At 40.4% G+C, this 21,469-nt stretch overlaps 1 protein-coding gene across 3 annotated transcripts in view; it reads right to left on the reverse strand.

Moving 5' to 3' along the window:
* Nucleotides 1–21,469, reverse strand: part of PTPRB (protein tyrosine phosphatase receptor type B) — a 67,486-nt gene that overhangs the window by 26,020 nt on the left and 19,997 nt on the right. For all 3 annotated transcript variants that reach the window (XM_087765382.1, XM_087765383.1, XM_087765380.1), the window contains 12 exons: nt 17,719–17,997; nt 17,110–17,367; nt 15,294–15,557; nt 12,580–12,849; nt 10,096–10,356; nt 7,655–7,921; nt 6,050–6,313; nt 4,534–4,797; nt 3,260–3,523; nt 2,262–2,525; nt 1,098–1,367; nt 201–464 (listed from right to left, as the gene is read on the reverse strand). In XM_087765382.1, coding sequence (XP_087621508.1) covers nt 201–464; nt 1,098–1,367; nt 2,262–2,525; nt 3,260–3,523; nt 4,534–4,797; nt 6,050–6,313; nt 7,655–7,921; nt 10,096–10,356; nt 12,580–12,849; nt 15,294–15,557; nt 17,110–17,367; nt 17,719–17,997 — 3,189 coding nt within the window. The remainder of the gene's footprint in view (nt 1–200; nt 465–1,097; nt 1,368–2,261; nt 2,526–3,259; nt 3,524–4,533; nt 4,798–6,049; nt 6,314–7,654; nt 7,922–10,095; nt 10,357–12,579; nt 12,850–15,293; nt 15,558–17,109; nt 17,368–17,718; nt 17,998–21,469) is intronic.

Genomic DNA, 21,469 nt, shown 5'->3' on the forward strand with positions numbered 1-21,469 from the left:
TATTCCTTCATTTTTCCTCTTGTAACCACAACATTCAGAATTTACCACCTTCTTTATCTAACGCTTTTCAACTATAAGAGCCAATTTTGGTATTTCTAATAGTTGCCCTAATCTAGCATGAACATCAGACTCAGACCAGCTCACTGGTGTCTCTCATTAGCATCACACTTGAGACGGGTGATTTTCTTAGATGTTCTTGCCTGTTCTTCCAAAGACAGACGACTCATTAGTGAGGTCTCCGCTGTGGGTAACAATCACCATTCGATACATCCTGCCTTGCCGCAGGTTCTGGAATGAACATTTCTGGAGGTGCTGCTCTCCTGAAATCCTGTCATGAAGGGACTTGTCTGGGTTGTATAGGAAGATGTCATATGAATCAAGCTCCCCTTGTGAGGTGGTCCAGCTGAAGGACAGTCGGTCAGTGGTGTTCTCTGTGACCTTCAGATTTGTGACAGCTGCTGGAACTGAAAAGAAGGATAAATGCAAGAGTAAATATCAAAGTGTCTAGCCACTAAGCTGAACCTTTAATAAAGTAACAACTCATGACTGGAATACATTTCAATTAAGCCACAAGTAGCTAAGTAATGTCAACATCAACTTTCAGAAGCAATAGGAAGGCATTTATGAGGTGCCACTAAGTCTCTCCAATACAATGTTTGTATTTCCCAGCAGGCTTGGTTCTCCAGCCTGTGCTCACACAGAACTGTCCATTAGTTTCTACAAGAAGCTTTAATTGAGTAAAGACTACAAGACTCGGCTCTCAGTTTAGAGGTGTGTATTAATGTCAAATCCTGCACTGAGAGCCTTGAGATTGTGAATTAAAAACTTGATGACAGTAAAGCATTCAGGTGATTCCATAACAGATAGACTGGTGGAAGCATCCAGCACTTTGGTTCAATATCCTTATTATGAACTATGGCCACATTATTATGCTAACAGATTTCAGATTCGCATACCAAGCACATATCAGGAAAAATGATGCATCAATATCTGAGGTCTGCTCCTACTGGAATCTTTCCAGAATCAGGGTATACAGATGATTCATGTATTTAATGATATCTGACTGAGGGAGCTATAAATAGAGATGTTCTAATTACCTGTTCGACCAACAGTTTCTGCTCGCTTACTGAAGAGCCCGCCACTGACTGTCAAAACTTGTATTTTATACTTCTTGCCGGCTAATAAATCTTCAAATTTGTGCTGTTTGGCAGTAGCTGGCTCTGATTTGTTGCTCAGGAGGATTCCTTGCTCATTCAAGAGCAGAATGTCATATCTTTCAGCTACACCAGGAGCTTTCTGCCAGGTTACTAACAAGGAATGACTGCTGTAAGCATGATGGGCTAATAATTCCTGGACAGAGGCTGGAACTGGAGGCAAAAATGAAAGGCAGGACATTACCAGGGGAAATACAGACCATTCAATACACAGCTGTGAATAGAGTAATTAATAGAGAATATCTTTATACATTTGCATGTTCACCTGTGGGAAAAGGGATATCTGTGCATGTGTTTGCAGAAGCAAATAATTCCTAGACATAAATACAATCAGATGAAGTTACAGAGCATCATGGACATCTGAACTGGGCATGGCGAAGCAAGTGATATACATAAATTATCATGAAAAAAGGGAGAAGGAGAGTGAGATATACTGACCGAAACAGTTAAGAAAGGCATGTGAAAAAGAACTGAAAAATAAAGAAGTGGTAAATTGGTGCAAAATAGCGGCACAGAATAAAAAACGTTAGCCAGCAGCTGTTCCACAAAAGTCAAGGCCACAGCAAACACATGCAGGTGCTAAAGAGAGAGGATGGATTAAAAACAAGGTGTTCAACTGTTTGTGCGTCCTGAAACGCAGCATATTGGTGCAATACATTGTCTAACAAGCCTGACCATGCAACAGGCTCTGCTAGAACACAGTATTTGACTACATGGAGCCCTGCCGATGTATGTGTCGGATGGGTACAGGCACAGGACTGGGGAGGGCTGGAACTGCCTTCATCCTATGAAGGCACACTTTGGGCTGGCGGCCTGAATTCCACACACATTTACCCAGGTAAAGCTACTCATATGACAGATCTCACTGATGTTAACAGAGCCATGCCTCAGTGTTTGCAAGAGTGAGGATTCACGCTCTTTGAGGTAAAAACTTCTCGTGAGTCTGGTCTCCCCATACGCAATGGTACGTTCATTAACATTATTAAATGAGGGTCTGCTTCTGGGAAGACATAATGCAACTTGCTCCTCATCTCAAAAGAAACGTACTTGTTCTCCCAAAAGCTGCTAAGCTGTTGTGCAAGGTGCCACTGTTAGATTGCACCACCACCCGGTACTGCTCCCCAGCTTCCAACTTGTGAAACATGTGCTCAGAGACGTGTTTGGAGACACTCTGGGAATCAAGCTGATGGTTTTGCTGAAATATAGTCACTGTGTAGGAATCAACATCTCCACCTCCAGGAGTCCAGCTCACTTTCAGGCTGTTCGTCATGCCGTTAGGTGACACATGAATGTTTCTGACTGCACTTGGAACTGGAAAAAAAAAGGAACACAAAGGCACCTGCTCACAAATTTCCTGTTTGATTCAGACTTTTTAATTCCTACTTTTTTATGGCCACAGAAAATTATTCAAAGGACAAAGAGCATTTACAGGTACAAGTAATTTCACTCACGGGTAAACACAAGTAAAGCTGAAGGCATTTGTGTAGGATCATGCCAGTTTAGAAGAGCAATTCTATGTGTTTACAGGAAGAAAAATAAAGAAAATGTAAGTTAAACAGAAAAAAAGTTTGTATATTCTTTTATCTGGATAACCTCCCTCTTCTCTGAATGATGCTTTAGAAACACCTCAGAAAATCAAAGCTCTTTACCTCTTAATTAGGCATTTTGCAGTTATAATCTCACCCATTCATTTCAGGTGGGTAAACAGAGGTGTAAAACAGCTTAAGTGATTTAGCTACAGATACTAACCAAACAACTGGCATGCATGGGAATAACAAGAAACCCAAACACTGACATCACCATACCATTCCAATGCAACAAGTCAAATTATCTGCCAATAATCAAATATTGGTGGCTGTAACATTTATTTATTAAGCACAGATCAAGTTGGCTGAAGTACTACTGTGATTTTCAAAGAGATCTGCTATCTTTGTGACAGTGTTACAGGACCTCAAATAAGATCATGGTTCTCCCTTGATTTTCTGTGCCTCATTCTTTCCTCTAGAGAAGCCTCAACACATTTTAAATACCACGTTATTTCTTACTTGTCAGGCCTTCTATGAAAGTAGCACGTTGTGCATCTCCACTGATTGTCAAGACAAGAATTTTGTACAGACGTCCTGGAGTCAGAGCTGTGAACCAATACTCCTCAACAGTGTTCCCAAGGAAAATGGGTGGGAAGATCTTCATATCATTGAAGAGGAGCTGAATCTCATATTTATCAACATCCCCTTCAGCCTTTGACCAAGTTACCTGCAGATCTTCTGTGCTTCTGTTACTAAGAGTCAGTTCCTTCACTGACTCTGGCACTGAAGAGGTGAGAAGAAAGATAGAAAACTTCTCAGTACTTATTATGAGATCACAGCAAAAAGGTAACAGCTCCTGAGCTAAAACTTTTCATTCAGTTCCCTAGGAAAAGCAGTAGACTGCACTTATTTGCAAGGGTTGCTCTTTGTGGTTTGCACCATATCCAACACTGGAAGGTCCCATGTCAGAACAGGGACTCTACAATCTATCAGCATAAAAATAATAAAACGAATAATAATGGAGCCTGCAGGGAGTTTGCATAGCCAACAAAAATTGAGTAGGATCTGCATGTACAACAAATGTGGTGCAAAGAGGCATGAGCTAGTGGAGACGCAAGGCAAGCCGTCTATGTGATGCAGCACCACACTGTGCAGTTCCCAACTCCTGCCAAATGCAGGTCAATTATTTTTGCCCAGTGCTACATCTGTGTTAATAAACTTGGTTTCTTAGCATGGCTCATTAGCTTACATGTAGTGCTAGGTGAGGACAGGCAGATTGCATCCAGATCCCTGCAGGCTCACAACTAGCCACCTTACCACTCTTGCCCCATGCTCTCCAACTCCGGTTCTTTGGGTAATTTGAGTAGTGTGAGGTCTAGCCTATCTTCTTCCTTATACATTTCCATGACCAGAAAAAACTGTCTTGTACATTCTGGCATAATTTAAGCACAAATACTAAGCTTATGTGGAAATCTGTACAACTGTTTTTCAGTTTTCCATGTTTCAAGATTTGCTTTCCAAGTTCACAGCACAGGTCTCTTCTTTCACTTTCTGTATGTCTGCAACTTGAACACCGGTCATAAACTAAATACTGCTTTCTATATTTGGAATGACACACAGTCAGAGTCACACTTAACATCCTATGTTAAAATCATATGAGATTTTTGAGCCTAGATATGGTAAATAGGAAATGATCATTCTATGTTAAAATCATATGAGATATTTGAGCCCGGATATGGTAAACAGAAAAAAATCCTGCAGTGTCTTAGGATGTTTCTGGGGTATTTACTTACTTGTTCTGCCATAGACCCTTTCACTTGTTTCGTATTTCCCACTCCTTGTGCTGACTGTGACACTGTACTGCCTCCCTGGGACCAGATTAGTGAACACACATTCATTTTCATCCTTTGGGACACTTTTTGTTTGGATGAAATCATTGTTGTTCTTGATGATCACTTCATAATTATCAAAATATCCAGAGGCATGTAACCAGGACACCTTCAAGTAGTCACTTCTGGCTGAATTGCTGACAGTAAGTCCCTGAACACTTGAAGGGACTGAAAGAAAAAAACACAATTAAAGATTCAGAAGGCCATAACTTCCTGAAGTAACAGGAGTTGCTGTAGTGGACTATACTTGTGGTAATTACCAGACGTTCCTGAGGAAGTTGCAAAAAGACCACAACGTGAATTTAAGCAATACCCTACCCTCTAAAATAGTAATTCTGCAGTTTCCAGCCTGCTTTACGTCACATGACAATAGTTTGCCTTTCCAATTTTTGGTCTTTTGGAACTTTGGAATGGTTTTGCTTATCGCAGTGAGTTCCACAGGTTCACACTAGTCCTGAATTTGCTTCTCCTCATTCAAATGTCTGTCCCTTGGATTTTCACTCACATCATGAGAAGACTCAAATTGCACTAACTTAATACTCTTTGTCATTTTAACACCCCTTACCATCTTTCTTTTATCCTACTGGTTTACCGAGTGTAAAGTGTCAGTCTTTTCAATCTTTGAGGAAGTTTTAAGAAGTTTTCCATCATTATTGGCACCCTTCTCTGAAATATCTCTATTCCTGTTACAATCTCCTGGAACACTGCATGACCAAAACCATAGACGTGGGTGTTACATGACCAAAACCAACAGACATGGATGATACTCATTTAGGCGACACCGTATTAATATTTTAGTAGTTAGCTCCTACCCCGTACTTTCAGTGTTTGAGTAACTTTTTGGGGGGATGCTCTGCAGGATCACAGAATCATAGAATGGTTTGGGCTGGAAGGGACCTTTAAAGGTCATGTAGTCCAACCCCCCTGCAATGGGCAGGGACATCTTCAACTAGATCAGGTTGCTCAGAGCCCCATCCAGCCTGTCCTTGAATGTTTCCAAGGATGGGGCATCTACCACCTCTCTGGGCAACCTGTTCCAGTGTTTCACCACCCTCATTGTGAAAAATGTTTTCCTTGTGTTCAGTCTAAATCTACCCTCCTTTAGTTTAAAACCATTACCCCTTGATATACTTGAAGAGCCAAGTAGAGGGGTTAAGGGCAGGAAAATGCATTTGAGCCAAAACTGATACATGATTTCTGCTCACTGACACATGATTTTTATTCATGCTGAAGTAATTTTGTATGACATAAAGCAGCAGGAGGGGCATAAGAATAAGACTAAGTCTGTAAAGCTGCAATTTTATGGTTTGATCCTACAACCCCTACTCACCCATCCCAGTTTAGTCAGATATTGATAGATCATTGATAATGACTATATAAAGTGTTTATGGTGACTGTGTTCTCTCAGAGGCTCTCTTACCTGTTCGTTCCTGGCTGAAAGAATAATTTTCATACTTCCCACTCTTTGTGGTTATCATCACATTGTAAAGCGTCCCAGGAGTAAGGCTGCTGAAGGAGCATTCACTGAGGGATTTGGAAATGGTGAGAGTCTGAACAATCTGGTCATCGTGAGAGAGTGTTACCAAATAATTGTCTACATCTCCAGAAGCTGGCAGCCAAGAAACACTGAGGTAGTCACTGCGACCTGAGTTATTTACTGTTACTCCAGTCACGCTGGAAGGAACTGTGCAACAAAGAGGAAAAAACAGAAGAGCTTTAACTAGCCAATTCCTATTCTTGTGAGAACGCCCAGAACGCCACCGTGCAAAATAAGCAGTCTGGAAATCCTGAGAAGCTCTGCACCGACTCCCACTCAGCAGCCCTCATCAGCTTTTTGGAATATAGTGAAGGAAATTGTCTTTGGTGGCATGATCCCAGCATTTCTAAAATCCCAGAAGATGAGTTATCCTCTCAAATTGCCCTTCATCAGTAATAGCAATAACTACTGAGGCTTGTATGAAGCTGAGGCCCATAGCAGAATGTGTTTCATTTAGAATGAGTTCTCTGACGCCTAGTGGCCAAAACATGAATACAATTTGTTTTTCAAGCCTGCAAGGTGAGCTCAAAGGCTCCACATTACCAGAACCACGATCACTCAGGTACAAAATTGTCAGAGTTATTACAGGGGCAGATCTTAATCATTACGAACTGACACGATTTCACTGGACTCATGCACTGAACTGACTTAACCTCAGTAGGTAAGCAGAGGGGCTGCCCATCAGCTGTCAGATTCAAAAATACTAGAAGATTTTACAAAGTATGTCTATGTACTTTAAGCCTTTTCGTGTTATTTTTCTCCAGTTGTTTTGTTGTTGTGTTTTGTTGGGTTTTTTTTAACCTGAAAATAGTTGTTTTCAAGGAGAACATTGGAGCAAACTGCAGAATGCCTGGCCCTCACCAAATTCACATAAAGGGTGAAATTGCACTGTGTTGTCAATTTTTCCCTCTATTTAAATATTCAAAGGACTGGTATTACGTTTCATGAGTCATTAAACTTACAGAATTTGATGCAATAGTAAATCCTGTCCTATGCAGTATAGAAGGGCCTCATAATGAGTAATTAATCCTGGTGGACATTCTCCAATGTTGGACTGGAGAAAAAGAATGGGTCATGAGAAACTGAGACACAAATTCATCCCACCACCTTTAGGCAGCTAATTTGCACACCTAAGTAAGGAGCAATCACCCTGTGCTGCCATCTAGCCAATTGAACAAGAAAGTCCCTTCCAAGGAGTGATTCACCCACCACAGCCGTACATCACTCTCAGGGCATATTTCTGTCTTCACTACAGAGCGACCCTGCTGTACAGAGTTCCTGTTGTAGGCAGAGCAGTTAGCTCCCTAAAGGTAAGTTAACATGAATCTGGACCCACAGTGTGCCTGAGGTCACACCCAGGAATTACATGGCTGAAACTCCTGTGTATCTAAATTCTCAGCCCAGTGGTTTAATCACAAGACCATTCTATGTAATCAATTCAGCTTTTAGGAACTGACAAAAGAGATGCTGGAGCATTTTCCTTTTTACCTGTCCTCCCCTCTGCGATTGTTTGCCTTGAAGATATCCCCCCACTGACAGTGGTGACAACAACTGAATAGAGTCCTCCAGGTTTCAGGGGATAGAAGTGGTATCTGTTGGTTTCACTGGGAACAGTCTCATTTTTAATGACAACATTCTCGTGAATCAGTAGCACTTGGTATGAGTCCACATCTCCCAGCGCCCTTGTCCAGTTGGTGAACAAGCTGTTGGTTGATCCCTGACTTGCCACGGTCAGACCAGTCACTTGGGCTGGCACTGCAAAAAAAAATTGTCATCATGTTACTGAGGAGAAATAAAATAAACCAAAACAAAATCTCCCAAATAACCCAAGTTTAGTCACACTGAGGAAGTGCATCAAAAGAACATTCCAATTTGCAGCCAGACTCAACAGGACTAAAAATAATCTAACTGTGGACTGCTTCCTGTCTGATGGGATGTGGTCTATGGGAAACTATCTAAGGCACAGAAAGGTCTTGCAGGCTTTAGCACAGCTTTTCTCAGTCAGACCAAAATGATTCAAGATCAGTGAACAGGAAGAGACAGCATTTTATAAATACTATTAAACAAAAGCCATCAATTTAGGAAATCACTTGGTTTTGTGATGACTGTTTCTAATACAGTCTGTGTCTTTCATTCTCCCTTTCCTCTCCTACTCCCCATCTCTCATTCCTATTAAATGGCAAACTAGTCTGATGAATACCTCAGGCACAGTCATCTATACCTCAGAGAAGTGTCAGACCCTTTAATTTTGTGGGTAACTGAGGTGGATGGTTTTGGTTTTACTTTTTACGTCAGAAGATCTGCAGGACACTAACTTTTCTAGCATCAAAAGATTAATTAATTGTCAAACTGACACGACATTTATCTAAGTACAAGCTGGTAAACTTACCCAGACCAAAAAAGAAAAAGAAAGAACGGAAAGGAATGGAATATCTAGCACAAATTTTACCCAAATATTTTTTTTTTAAATTATTTATTTGGCAATATTTGGTCAAAGCAAGGAAATAGTTACTTCTTTCTAAGTATTTCTGCTTACATGACCAAGCACAACTGAAATAAAGAACCCTTTAACTTAACAAAATGTGATTGCGAGCTTCATCTCTTGTTTTATGTCAACCTTTTTGCACACATAGTACTGGATTAGCAATCATTAACAAAAGCTAGAAAAACAGGCACATAGCTGAAAAAACGTAACATTCATATAAAAGTGAATGAAAAATCCCACCCATTTTATAATACTGTCATGACATAGCAAGGTCCAACAAGAAACAGAAGTGCCAGATTCCTATGCTAAAGGCACTTTCAGTGACACCTCAGGCTTCACTGGAATCTGACCAATCTGAGAAGCATGTAAGACCTATTTCTGTCATATTTACAGCAATATTTTGCAAGCCCAGTAGGTTGTCCTACTGAAAAGAAGATTCAGAGGTCTGGAATGCTTATTAAGACCTACACTCAAATTCGTTGATGTTCGTTCTTCATCCCTTTGAATGTAACGCTGACACACTATCCCTGTCTGATGTGTTTTCAAGCATTGATTCATACTAGTGAAGTGGGACACTGTAACCTTTATGCCTGAATAGGCCTCCTAAAGGGGTGTAAGGCAGAAGGAAGTGAAATCCCAGCTATCTAATCACATAGCAGAGAAATGAAAGTGTAAGTCAAACTTTTCAGGCCCTGGAAGGAGTTACAACACTTTAGTAAGGACCACTATCAAGCCATAGGCATGATTAGATTCATACACTAGCAGCTTGTTTTTCTCTGTGCTGTGCCAGACCAGAGCTATGTTTTAAGACTTTGCTTGCACTGAAGAATGCATAAGTCAAGCAGAGTAAAGCAACTTATATGGTTTAAAACTTGTACACGTGCACAAAATTAGCACCCTGCAGGGGGTGGGAATGGGACCTTCCTTTTGTTGCAGTCATCATCCTAAGTAACAGATACAGATTTTGGAATCAGAAGAGCGGAGAGATTCAAAATACATTTTCAAGGTCACATATGTTTTGTGTCTGTCAACCTCGGAATGTTCCCCCTAAAGCAACATTTTCCTGTGTGGTGGTGTTTTTTTTTTTCCAGATGATGAATGCTTTGAATCAAGGAAGTGACCTTCCTGAAGATACCCAGTGAAAATTGTTCTTTTTATATGGAATCTTGTGCTAATGTAGATTGATCAGATGTGACATAACATTTCAGAAAACTGTTTTGCTGAGAATTACATAGCCATTTCCCCAAAACCTTAAATAAATACTGCGAGATAATGGACAGTTAGAAAAGAGAGACTCAGAAACATAACTTTTCTATTGAAGAAACAAATGTAAATTCAAGACTTTTGATATTTAGACGCTGTGTTCATTCAGTTCACTACAAAGCAAAGAAAATTGTTAATGGTTAACAGAAGTACAGATTAAAATAGTTTGAGAGGATGTTACCTGTTCTTCCGTCCACTGAAGTCCAGTTGCTTAAAATCCCACTAATGGTAATGATGGTAACTGTATACTTTCTTCCAGGTACCAAGTCAGTGAAAGTGTATTCCTTAGCTTCTTTTGCAAGCCCCTTTTTTATGACAGTAAGATACCCGTCTCCCAGTGAAACCACATAGCTGTCCCATTCCGCAACAGGGGTCATCCACATAACACTAAGTGAAGATTCATTAGCATGCTTCACACGAAGCTGGAGAACAGACTCTGGAGCTGTAAATGCGCACAAATATCACAATGAGAACAGGACTTCGTAGTGAACACACATGTCGTATCTCAAGCTGCTGTAAGGAATCTGTTCTGTAAGATAGAAATGTTACAGCAACAGAGTATTTGTAATCAAGAGGAGATTCTTTACCTTTCTCTAGGAAGCCAATCTTACAAATCTATTATTTGTGCTGCTCTTCCAGTAAAGGGCTGTAGCAGCAGACTTCAGCAATGCATTATGGCTGTAATGCTTAGGTTTATACTTATGCCAGGATATATATTTTAGTACGAATGGAAATGCAGTGAAATCAGTGAGCCTCCTCTTGAATTGCGGGTGCTAGACAGGGATATAAAACATTTGTACCATAAAACAGATCTACACCAATTTAGCTGTAACAAACAAGGATGCAAATTACAGGGTGAGAGTGACATTGATTTTGCACTGGTTCTCATCTCAGTGAAGCTGGGAGACACTCCAAACTTTGGAGTGGTATTGTCCTGGTTTCGGCTGGGCTAGTGTTAATTTTCCTCCTAGTAGCTGGTATAGTGCTGTGTTTTGGATTTAGGATGAGAATAATGTTGATAACACATTGATGTTTTAGTTGTTGCTAAGTAGTGCTTACACTAAATCAAGGACTTTTCAGCTTCTCATGCTCTGTCAGTGAGAAGCTGGGAGGGGGCGCAGCCAGGACAGCTGACCCAGACTGGCCAAAGGGATATTCCATACCATGTGACGTCATGCTCAGTATATAAACAGGGGGGAGTTGGCCGGGGGGCGGTGACTGCTGCTTGGGGACTGGCTGGGCATCGGTCGGCGGGTGGTGAGCAATTACATTGTGCACCACTTATTTTGTATATTCTTTTACTTTTTTTTTCCTGATTCTCTCCCCCGTCCCACTGTGGGGGGAGTGAGCGAACAGCTGTGTGCTGTTTAGCTGCCTGCCGGTTACACCGCAACAGGTATAAAAGAAAGAATTTGATCGGTGAAATTCTGTGTGTGTTCATGTGTTACCTAACGTAGTCCCCTGATCTGATTTCTTCCCTGTTACACTGAAATCCAACTCACTTTCCAAGACTGTGGGTTTACGTAAGACAGAATTAAGTCAGAATAGGGTCTAATACCTATGCTTCATAACAGGTACATTATGAACCTGACTGTGGGTCAAATTGTGATACACCCACTGCTGGGTATTATTTATTGGACTATGTTCTAATCACTTAGCTGTATCAATTAAAAGTAACACCATAAACTTAAATTATTTGTAACGTATATCAAAGTAAGCAAAATAAGAATCTGCCTTCCTCTGATCAAGTTGGCTAGAAGTTAGAGAAAGCTTCAGTTTTGTAGCGTCCACTGGTCTTGCCATTGTGCAAAATCAGAAAAACGAAGCCCTCAGGGAATGACAGGTAAGGGTGTAGCAGGAAAGGCGAGCACCAGGAAGTGTGAGGATAAAGTAGGGCGGCCCTATCTTATCTCACATTCTCCTGTGAGATAAGGCTCAGGCTTGAGTCTTGCCTGATACTCCTCCTCCAAGTCTTCTTATCCTCTGAATTGCACTTCTTTTGCATTCACAGAGCAGAACCATTAACAAATATATTGCAACCATTTTTTAAGTTTGAAGCAAGCAGATGTGGCTTTGACTAGCATGCTCCAAAAGAATTCCAGTAATGTCACTGCAGAGTATATGGATTTCCTTTGGAAAGGCTCACTTGAACTGGCTAGCCCCATTTTATTTCTGGAGCACAGGAACAGAATTGGGACGTTTTGGAACAGCCACACTAACATACACCTCAGCCAGTTTTGGTTAATGCTGTTGATACTAATTAGTTATACAAGCTGGCAAGTAAACCAGTTTGCCACTGAATACACTGATGAACAACACAGGAAAATCTATATTGCTCTCTTTAAGGAACTATATAGGGTGCCTGCAATCAGCTACAAAATCTAACAGAGTAATGTTATACATGTAGTGTTATGCCTCAGTCATGACAGAATGGTGATATAATTCCAAAAGCTTTCATTAACAATACATTTACCACAAAAATAATCCTGGAAGTTTTCATAAAACTGCTAAAAATAATTATTTCTGGTTTTCACATGGGAGGTCCTCTTTACTGTATTAATAGTGACATTCATCTGTGGATTCCCAAGTACTATTTCTTTATGATTGTCCACAGAGCCAAGCTGAACATTTTGCACTTTCCCACTTCCCGGACGAGCACGCTGACCTGTTCTCCCCGTGCAGCTAGTCTTGCTCTGCAAATCGCCACTCTCCACAATGACGTCCACGTCGTACTGCCTCCCCGGGATGAGGCCCACGTCGTGGATGACGTACTCCGTGGTGTCCTTCTCCAGGGTGGTGTTGAGCACCAGGGCCGAGCGGTTCCACAGGAGCAGGCGGTACCTCTCCCAGTCTCCCGCAGGGGGCAGCCACTTCACTCGCAGAGACCTCAGCCAGCCACCACCACTGGCTCTCAGCGCAGAAACTTTCTGGGGAACTGAAATACAGAGATTGAGAGAGTAATTTTGAAGTGGGGTATCTCTGGTAAGACCTAACTGCAGACTGGCAAAACCCGTCTCGCAGCATAGCTATTGCAGAAGTATTTGAATCAGTTAGAGCAACGTGAGGTATCTTGTTACCAAGGCTGGCATTCATTTCAAAGATAGCTTTTACTCTTCCCCACACAAACGACTCACTTTTTCACTGTTGGTTTCTGCCATCAGATATGGGGAACCCTTCTTAGGGCAGGCAAAATCTCCCCCATGCACTTCTTGGATGCATCTTGCAGTTTCCAGTTAGCTTCCCAGTTGCTTCCTGGACTTAAGTTCACTTAGAAACTGTCAATCAATTTTTCAAAGCTAAGGCCAAAACTTCAATCTCTATGGGCCAAATTCTGGTCTCAGCAGCAGAAATGCAAAGTCTGATGGCTTCTTCCACAAAGGCCTTGTACGTCCTACTCCCTCCCAGCTGTAAGGCACTGAGGTTCAAACTGAGGTCCATTAAAGCATCCGCTCCGTCCTGTCCTCCACTTCAAGGGTCCTGAATTTACATGCTTAATCTTCCTGCCCTACTGCTGCAGGTCACCCTGGACCACTGAGGCTTTTCTGATTTTCACGAAATAATTAAATATTAACCACACCAGGCAGAGACTGGAAGACAGATGCAGACCCTTAGGTTAGGGTACCTATAGCTTAGTGTTAAGATACTCAGAGATCAGCATTGGAAGCATCAGCAAGTATTAACTATAAACTACAAGGCTAGAATCATGCTCTCATGCTTTCTCTGGCTTAGTTAATATTTAATTGCTCAGTACCTAGCAAAGGATTGAGAGATTTCTACCAGCACCACAAAATACTTAGCAGTTTCACTTCCCACAGGCATAGCTGGATATCAAATCTAGATCTCCCACATGCCACTGAATATGGGAGATGTGTTTCAATTGCTGAGTGAGTGGATAAAAGCACACAGTGTTTTGTTAGGAAGCACAGATGTACTTACATCATAGAGTTCAGCCTTGTCAGACTGGCTGGACATCATTACATCCTTATGGTACAAAGTTTCAGTCCCTGAGATGTCCATATTCCTTACCACAACATTCCTCAGCAGGTTCTGCTGCCGTAGGCACCCTCTCAATACACAGCAATGTGTATTATGCTCTTGGGCACCCAGCTCTCTCTGTGAGTTACAGAGGGATCCCAAGAGTCTAACCCCTTCAATATCTGTAGACCGGACAGCCTGGATTTACAAATTTATCTTTAGGCCACACAGCTGCTGCTGAAGTGACTCTGTTTTCAGAGCTCTTGCTATCTATGGAAAAGTCAAGGGAAGGAATTGCACATGATCAGCATCCTTGGAAATGGGACTTCTAGATCCCCAACTTTGAAAGTACTGGGTCTAGGTCACAAATTTGGGGATCAGTGGTTTGAGTGAGGGCCTGAAGCTCTCCCTTCAGATGGAAATGGTAATCTTAAAGCTCTTTAATGGTAGGCTAGACAAACAAAAAAGACATGCATCTAACCAGTCCAGCTTTGTACTTAGTGGACATGAAAGGCTTTTCAGGTCTCTTCCAGCCTGCACTGAGAATGGAGTAGCAGCTAGATATGGCAAGGATGTGCCTTTCATATGAGACATCTAGTTGTAGATCATAAATATTATCTACAATAAATACTCTGCTCTCTTTCTCACACACACATTTTATATTTTTTGGCTCTGAGTCTAACAATTTATGTATGTATTTTTCACCCACTTACATATTTTTTCCCATCTAAATTGTGTCTGGGCTAGGCTGGTGTGGAGAAGATGACACACCTTTGTGGCCAGTAATGCTGTGGGAGAATTATGCCAGGATTTTTCAGGTTCAGAACTCATATGAGAGATACTGGCAAGAAAACTGTACTTCTGAAAGAAAATAAATAAAAAAACCACAACCCAGCTCTACCCAGACTGCCATATGCCTTCCTTAAGCTACGCTGTTGGCAGTAAAGAAAGCCGAGACCTAATCTTTTCCTATTTGTAGATTTGTGTCTGAAGCAGGGGATAATATTAGACCTTGCAAAATTACTTAAAAATCTGTTAACAATTTGGCTACATTCAGATTTCCCCATAATGTAACTCGTTTTATATACTATGCTGAGTTGAATTCAAGACAACAAAGTTGGTCAGAAGTGCAGTAGTGTGGAACAGTTTTGTTACAGACTCACCCAACTACAAGGTCCAAAATGCATTATTGTTTCCTGCTCCCAGACTATGCTGGAGTTGCTTTTGGCTGCCAGATTAACTGTTGCCAGAGTCAGGAAGGGGTACTCCCGGAACAATATTGTGCTCTTTATCTTATTTTGCCTGGAATCCAAGTCATTTTGTTTCCTACAATGATTTTCTACAAGGCCAATGTAGGCAAAAATAGCATTGGTTACAACGTTCTCACTGAAGCAAAAGACTTACATGTCCTGCCAGTTGCCACCCGATCAGTAAACAGTTCACCACTGATTGTGCGGGCAGTAACCTGATAAAGACGTCCTGGAGTTAGCTTGTCAAAGTGAGTCTCTGTGACCGGTGGCTGTACGGTTTTGACTTCTTTAACTGATCCAAGATGAGACAGAGTGATATTATAGAAATTGAGGTTTCCTGCAGGTCTTCTCCACTTAACTTTTAAAGCATCTACGCTGTCATCATTAGTCACCGTCAAATCTAAGACTTCAGCTGGGGCTAAGGAAAGAAAACAAGAAAGAGAATAAAATACTTCCACCACAGAACATATAAGACGTGCTGCCTCCAAACTGTGATAGTTAAGTTTTGCTTTTGAATATGAGACGGAGTATGAATGACTGTGCCTCAACAGTGAAAGGGCAAAGCCTGGTCCAAGTGAAACTGAACCAAGTCCTGTTTTAAGATATTCTACTGCTGAGTGACACCTCTTATGACACCCACTCTTGTTTCACAGAATAGAAAATCTGTTAGCCATGTCTGCACTCACACTAGTCATGTTGACTATAAAACAGACCAGATACATGCTCCTACAAACAGAGATGCCTGCGTACATTTTGGTAAACACTACAGCATCATTGGACCTATGCCTGATTTACACCAGTGTAGAGGGGATTGGAATCACACTCCCTTATTCAAATGCTCCATCAAAAGAAAAGCATAGCCATCTCCAATATCTTAGTTTCTCAGGCTTGTGGCACACTAAGTACTGAAATAGAGAATCATGCTGCAAGCTAGATGGAGTGCTTTTATGTTCCGAGAAAACCTGTGAGATTTAAAATTTTTGCATCCCACAACAGGAAGAAATAAAAAATTCTGAAGAAATAAAATGAAACAAGAGTATAATCCCCAGAACAGCCAGTGCTTGGTGACAACTGCATTCATCTATGTGCCTGAGACACAATATTGTTCACTTAATATTAAATTATGTCTACATGGTGAGCTTTCTGTAAGAGAAACTGCACCTTACATTTCCCAGAAATTAAGGGTCATGCAAAGGCATGACCCTGTTTTTGCTTACATGAGTGTTTTAACCATTGGACTCCAGTAGCATGTCATCTTATCTTTCTCTCTGTGACCACAGAACTCTATCCTGAAAAAGCTTCCTGAAAAAAACTTCATTTCTAAAACTCTGTTCTGTGAATCAATACTTCTCTGGGAAAAAAAACCAAAACAACAAAACCCCAACATTAAATTTTAAAGTTCTTCACCTGCTCTACATTTTTTTCACTTTCTTCTCAGAGGTGTAGCTATTTTGCTGAAAATATTTGTTTGCAAAACTCACAAGCTCTACATCTCCCATTCAGCTAAGTAAGAATCATGGAGTTAAACTGCCTTCAGAATTGTGAAGTAACCAGACTACACTCTGCCACAATTCACTGAAGAAGTTCATACAGGAGTCAGATGAACCTCTTTCACAGGTATGAGGTGATACTAGGGCATTTGGGCTCAGGTTGTTAACACCTAACTTTACATGTTTAATGGAGCTGCCTACATTAAGTAGTGCAGCTAAATTAGCTGCAGACACCCTACAAGCTAATTTAGCCACTAACTTTGCTGCAGTGCTAACTTAGGGAGCTAAATAAGCTTACGGTGTCTCTAACTCCCGCTACAGCCTTTGGAGAGAAACACTTGCCAAAGTTAATTCAGCCGCTGAAGCCTGGGAATATACACTTGGAACATGAATCATTTATTATTCTGAAATATGTCCTGTAATATTATTAGATTATGGCCTTAGCTTCTTGTTCTGTTGTGACGAATTCTGAAATCATACCTGTCCTGACGATTTGAAAACTGCTGCTCTCCAATCCTGCAGCCTGGGTTATGATAGAGAGGTTATACAGGTGGCCCGCTGTAAGTCCTGAAAAAGTGTAGGAGGTCAGAGGATCTTCTTCGTGAATCTCATGAACTGGGACATGATTATCCAGTAACACCAGTCTGTAACGATCCACGTGTCCAGAGCCAGGAGACCATGAAGCATGGATAGTGTCTGTCTTGACACTGACCTGAATATTTTTCACAGGGGATGGCACTGTTGGAATAAAAAACACATGCTTAAGGACTAATGGTTATCTCCACAATTTCAGCAATTTTGAACAGATTTACTTTTGAAATATGTTGAGTTTCTTTAGGGTTAGTGAAAACGCAACCCCAAATTTATGTCCAAATACACCATAACAACATGCCTCCATTCTTAGCAAACAACCCTCTATGTTAGTCAGAGATTCATGTTTTGTTTATTTCTACTTATAATCAGTAGATACTTACATATATCTATCTTGCCAGGTAGAAGAATTATATATATTTGTTAATTTCAAAATGCAGAACTGCAAAATACCGTAAATGGTTTTATTTAGATGAACTACAGTAAAAGAAGTCCTACCAGTAGATCCGCTTATGTAAAGTTTCGGGGTACTCTTATTTCCAGCAACTGCACTGAGGACAATGTTGTATTTATTCCCAGGGATGAGACTAGAAAAAGTATTTTCTGTTTTTGAAATTCTTCCTGGTACGGAGACTTCTTGTATCTTTTTATTATCGTGATCAAATAATACTAGGTTATACAAGTCCACCTTTCCTGAGGAAGGATCCCACTGAACCTGCAAGCTTGTGAGTGTAGTTTTTTCCTTATTAATTTCAAAACGAGGTGGTGGTAATGGATCTGTAGTTAAAAAAAAAAAACAGAAAACATAAACTAGCATTTCTTGCACTGGGATTGTCTGAAGTTTTACACAGCAGCACAAAAAAACCTTCCAAAACTCTCCCTTTATAATCATCATGCTGCCAATGCTTTTCAAAAAGTCTTTTTCTTCCCATTTATAAACATTGTATCACTGAAACCTGTCTATAAGAGTTCTGCAGAATTCAGAAATCTTACTTGTCTATATGTGTACACACTCACTCATACACACACACACACAATGTGGAGAAACAATTCCAGTTGTGGATGTATATAGCAAGCTTGGAAATCTGCTGATAGTAAAACTGTAACAACTTTAATAAGAAACCGCAAACATGAAAACCCAGCAAATTACACTCAATGCCTCAGTGTAATGTAGCTTTATAGATACAATGGTACCGGTGGCTTTCATTTCCTAGCACTCACGCTAAACACTTTATGACTAATGGGCATGAGCGTTTACACAATTTTAAGGGCAACAATCCTTTGGTTTTAGCATTAACTTCAACCACGTCAGATTCTGATACAATATGCTTCTCCTCTGCTGTAGCATTGTTCATATAAATTTAAAAAACTCCAAACAGTACATTGGATAAACTTTTCAGAACTATATTTAATTGGGACTATTTCTCTGAGAAACTCTCAGCATTCATTATGTTGTTTATTAAGGAGCACTCAAGTAAAATCACCTATAAAATATGATACACTCTAAAGGGATGGCAAACATTGACCAAAACAAAAGACTCTGGTTGCTGGTGTTCTCCAGGTGTATTTCATCACTCACAAGACTTCATGCAAATCAAAAGAAATGTATTACATGTTGAGGTACTAAGGTAATGACATTTATGTCTCCCAATAAGGTTAAGCAATTGCTTATTAAAAAGGTATCGTAAAACAACCCAAAGCAGCAAAATCAAGCATTCACAAGTTAGGGAGTTAAAGAATAAAGGTTTCCCAACAATTTAACAACTAAATTTGGCTTCTACATGAGTACTGTGCTACTCTTGCCTAGCATCAGACAGGGACTGTATGGTGCATCCAGGTTGAGAATTGAGGTCTCCATATGAACAGTGCCTTAAACACAGAAGAATAAGACCGCTTTTCCAATGCAGTCATTGCTGCCTGGTTCCCTGAACACGGCAGACGACAGAGCGTGAGATCACATAATTAAAAACTGCACTGTAAAGGCTGAAAGGACAAAGTCAAACCTACCCCCACCCTACGAATACAGCAGCAGGAGTATCATGGGGCTAGCAGCCTTTAAGCTGTTTTTTCTTCAAAGCCTGGATGGTGCAGAGGGTTTAGTCGCTTCTTACAAAGCTCTGCTAAGAACATACTGGTGCCAGGTTTTGGTGGTATGTGCTGTCAATCAAGTATATTAGGAATTTCAAGGGAATATCTTCCTCCTTGGAGACATTCAAAAGCTGTCTGGACATGGCCCTGGGCAACTGGCTCCAGGTGGCCCTGTCTGAGCAGGGGGCTTGGACCAGATGACCTCGAGAGGTCCCTTCCAACCTCAACCATTCTGTGATTCTGTGACTCTGCGAAAAATACTGTGTCCCTTTGAACCTAGGTCTCTGCTTAAATTCAGATTTTTGTTTTGGACCACAGAGATGCTAGTGCTCTTCAGAAAAAGAGATGAAAATTAAATTAACAAAATCAATAAATAAAAATAACTATCTTCTTTTCTTGACCTCTTTCTTAAAGGCCAAACTAACTCTGCATAAATCTGAAAAAAAAAAAAAAATTAAAACTTAAGTCAAAGACCAAGCACATGAAACTTCAGGCCAAATAGTTAAAACTTCACCCAGTTACAGCAATTGAAACAGGAGGTTTTAATGAAAAGTGTCAGGAAATCTTAACAATAGCCTTGACAACCAGCTCCACCTATAATATATACTAAGCCGCTAAAGACTATTATGTTGGCACAAGTGAATAGCGGGGATATAATCTCGTTCCTTGAAGGCAATTGTTCTAATCAGAAAGGTCAAACTTTGGGAGTCAGAAATAAATTCCAGCACTATATATGGTCAGATGCACAGCCAGCTGAAAAAGTTTTAATTCGACTGATATCAAAAGAACAGTCATGATAACTGTCAAGAAGTTTAACTCTCTCTCTCACAAAGTTAGGATAAGGTTGACTGCTCGTTAGTCCTGCAAAAGTAACCAACATTGTAATTTGCATTATTTGCCAAATTCTACAAAAGAAGACATCTTCTACAATTTTAGAAGCGCTTATACCGTCCTGGGTAATCTGTCTTCTGAGGTGCATTAGCAAAGAAGAGAGTTGCGTGCCTAGAAGGTGAAGTTCAGAAATTCAGACTTTATCTAATCTATCTGGTCCAGAAAACAAAACACTCAGTGCTTTGTACATCCGCTAGAACAAAGGAACAATGTGATTGGGAAGTGCCTGGGCTGAAAGAGCCCTGGATGGAAACAAACACTTAAAAAGCCATTTACATTGTTATACAAGTCTCTGCTGGCAACGATACAACACCGATATATCACAGAAATAAAATATTTTCACAAAGATATTTTTATACCATTTGATACTATATGAATTAATGTCTCCTGGTCTACAAAGGAATCTTGCAGAAGACTGAATGTTGCTTGAAATATATTGCGCCACCTCCTTTTTCACTTTTTGGGAAGAGGATATGCTTTGTGTGCACACCTGCTACAGACACATTTTATAGGAACAACAGATATAGTTATGTCCAACCCCAATGACATGACTCCCAAATACAGCCTGTAAGCACAGAAACATCCCAGCCTTATGCTGGAGAAAAAAAATAACTGAGAGATACGAGCCCAGCACTGAGTAACCGGGAATTCCTGCCAGTTTCAGTCATCTTCCTACTAAATTATCCATTTTTTTCCTAGTTTTCCCTATTCATAAAAACAGTAATCTACTTCACAAGGACTTCTCTGAAGATTAAGTAAAGAGGGATGATTTAATTGTCCTTATTAAGTACAAATATCCATTTCTTCGGGATGATATGCAACCTAGAAAATCTTTAAAACATGGTTATTTATTTTCTTCTTGTAGTCTGCCTTTTGAGATGATGATCATAACTATTATGTGATTATGGATGATAGGATTATACAGCCTATAGTCAGAGCCATGTCACAGTAGTTGTTCCTACAGATGGCTAATAAATCAGATTTGTCCCAAATAATTTGTAATTTACAGGAGTGAACACATGGCCAAGCCATGCTTCTGGCATTTACAAAGTTACATATTACAATGGAAAAATACTCTACCAGTCTGTGTCTTAGAAGGTAGAATTTTTAACCTCTTTTCATTCAAAAATTTAGCAATTGTTCTGACAAAAATTCATTTACTTGTTAGTTCTCTCAGTACAGGTGGCTTGGATTAGGCAGCAACATAATATATCATTGAAATATTTTTGTAGAAAACAATGTTAAAAATGGCTTTTATAAGCCTATTTTA

The sequence above is a fragment of the Nipponia nippon genome, unplaced genomic scaffold, assembly GCF_047370975.1.
Source record: "Nipponia nippon isolate SJK-2023a ecotype South Korea unplaced genomic scaffold, ASM4737097v1 scaffold_3, whole genome shotgun sequence".
NCBI classification, from domain to species: Eukaryota; Metazoa; Chordata; class Aves; order Pelecaniformes; family Threskiornithidae; genus Nipponia; species Nipponia nippon.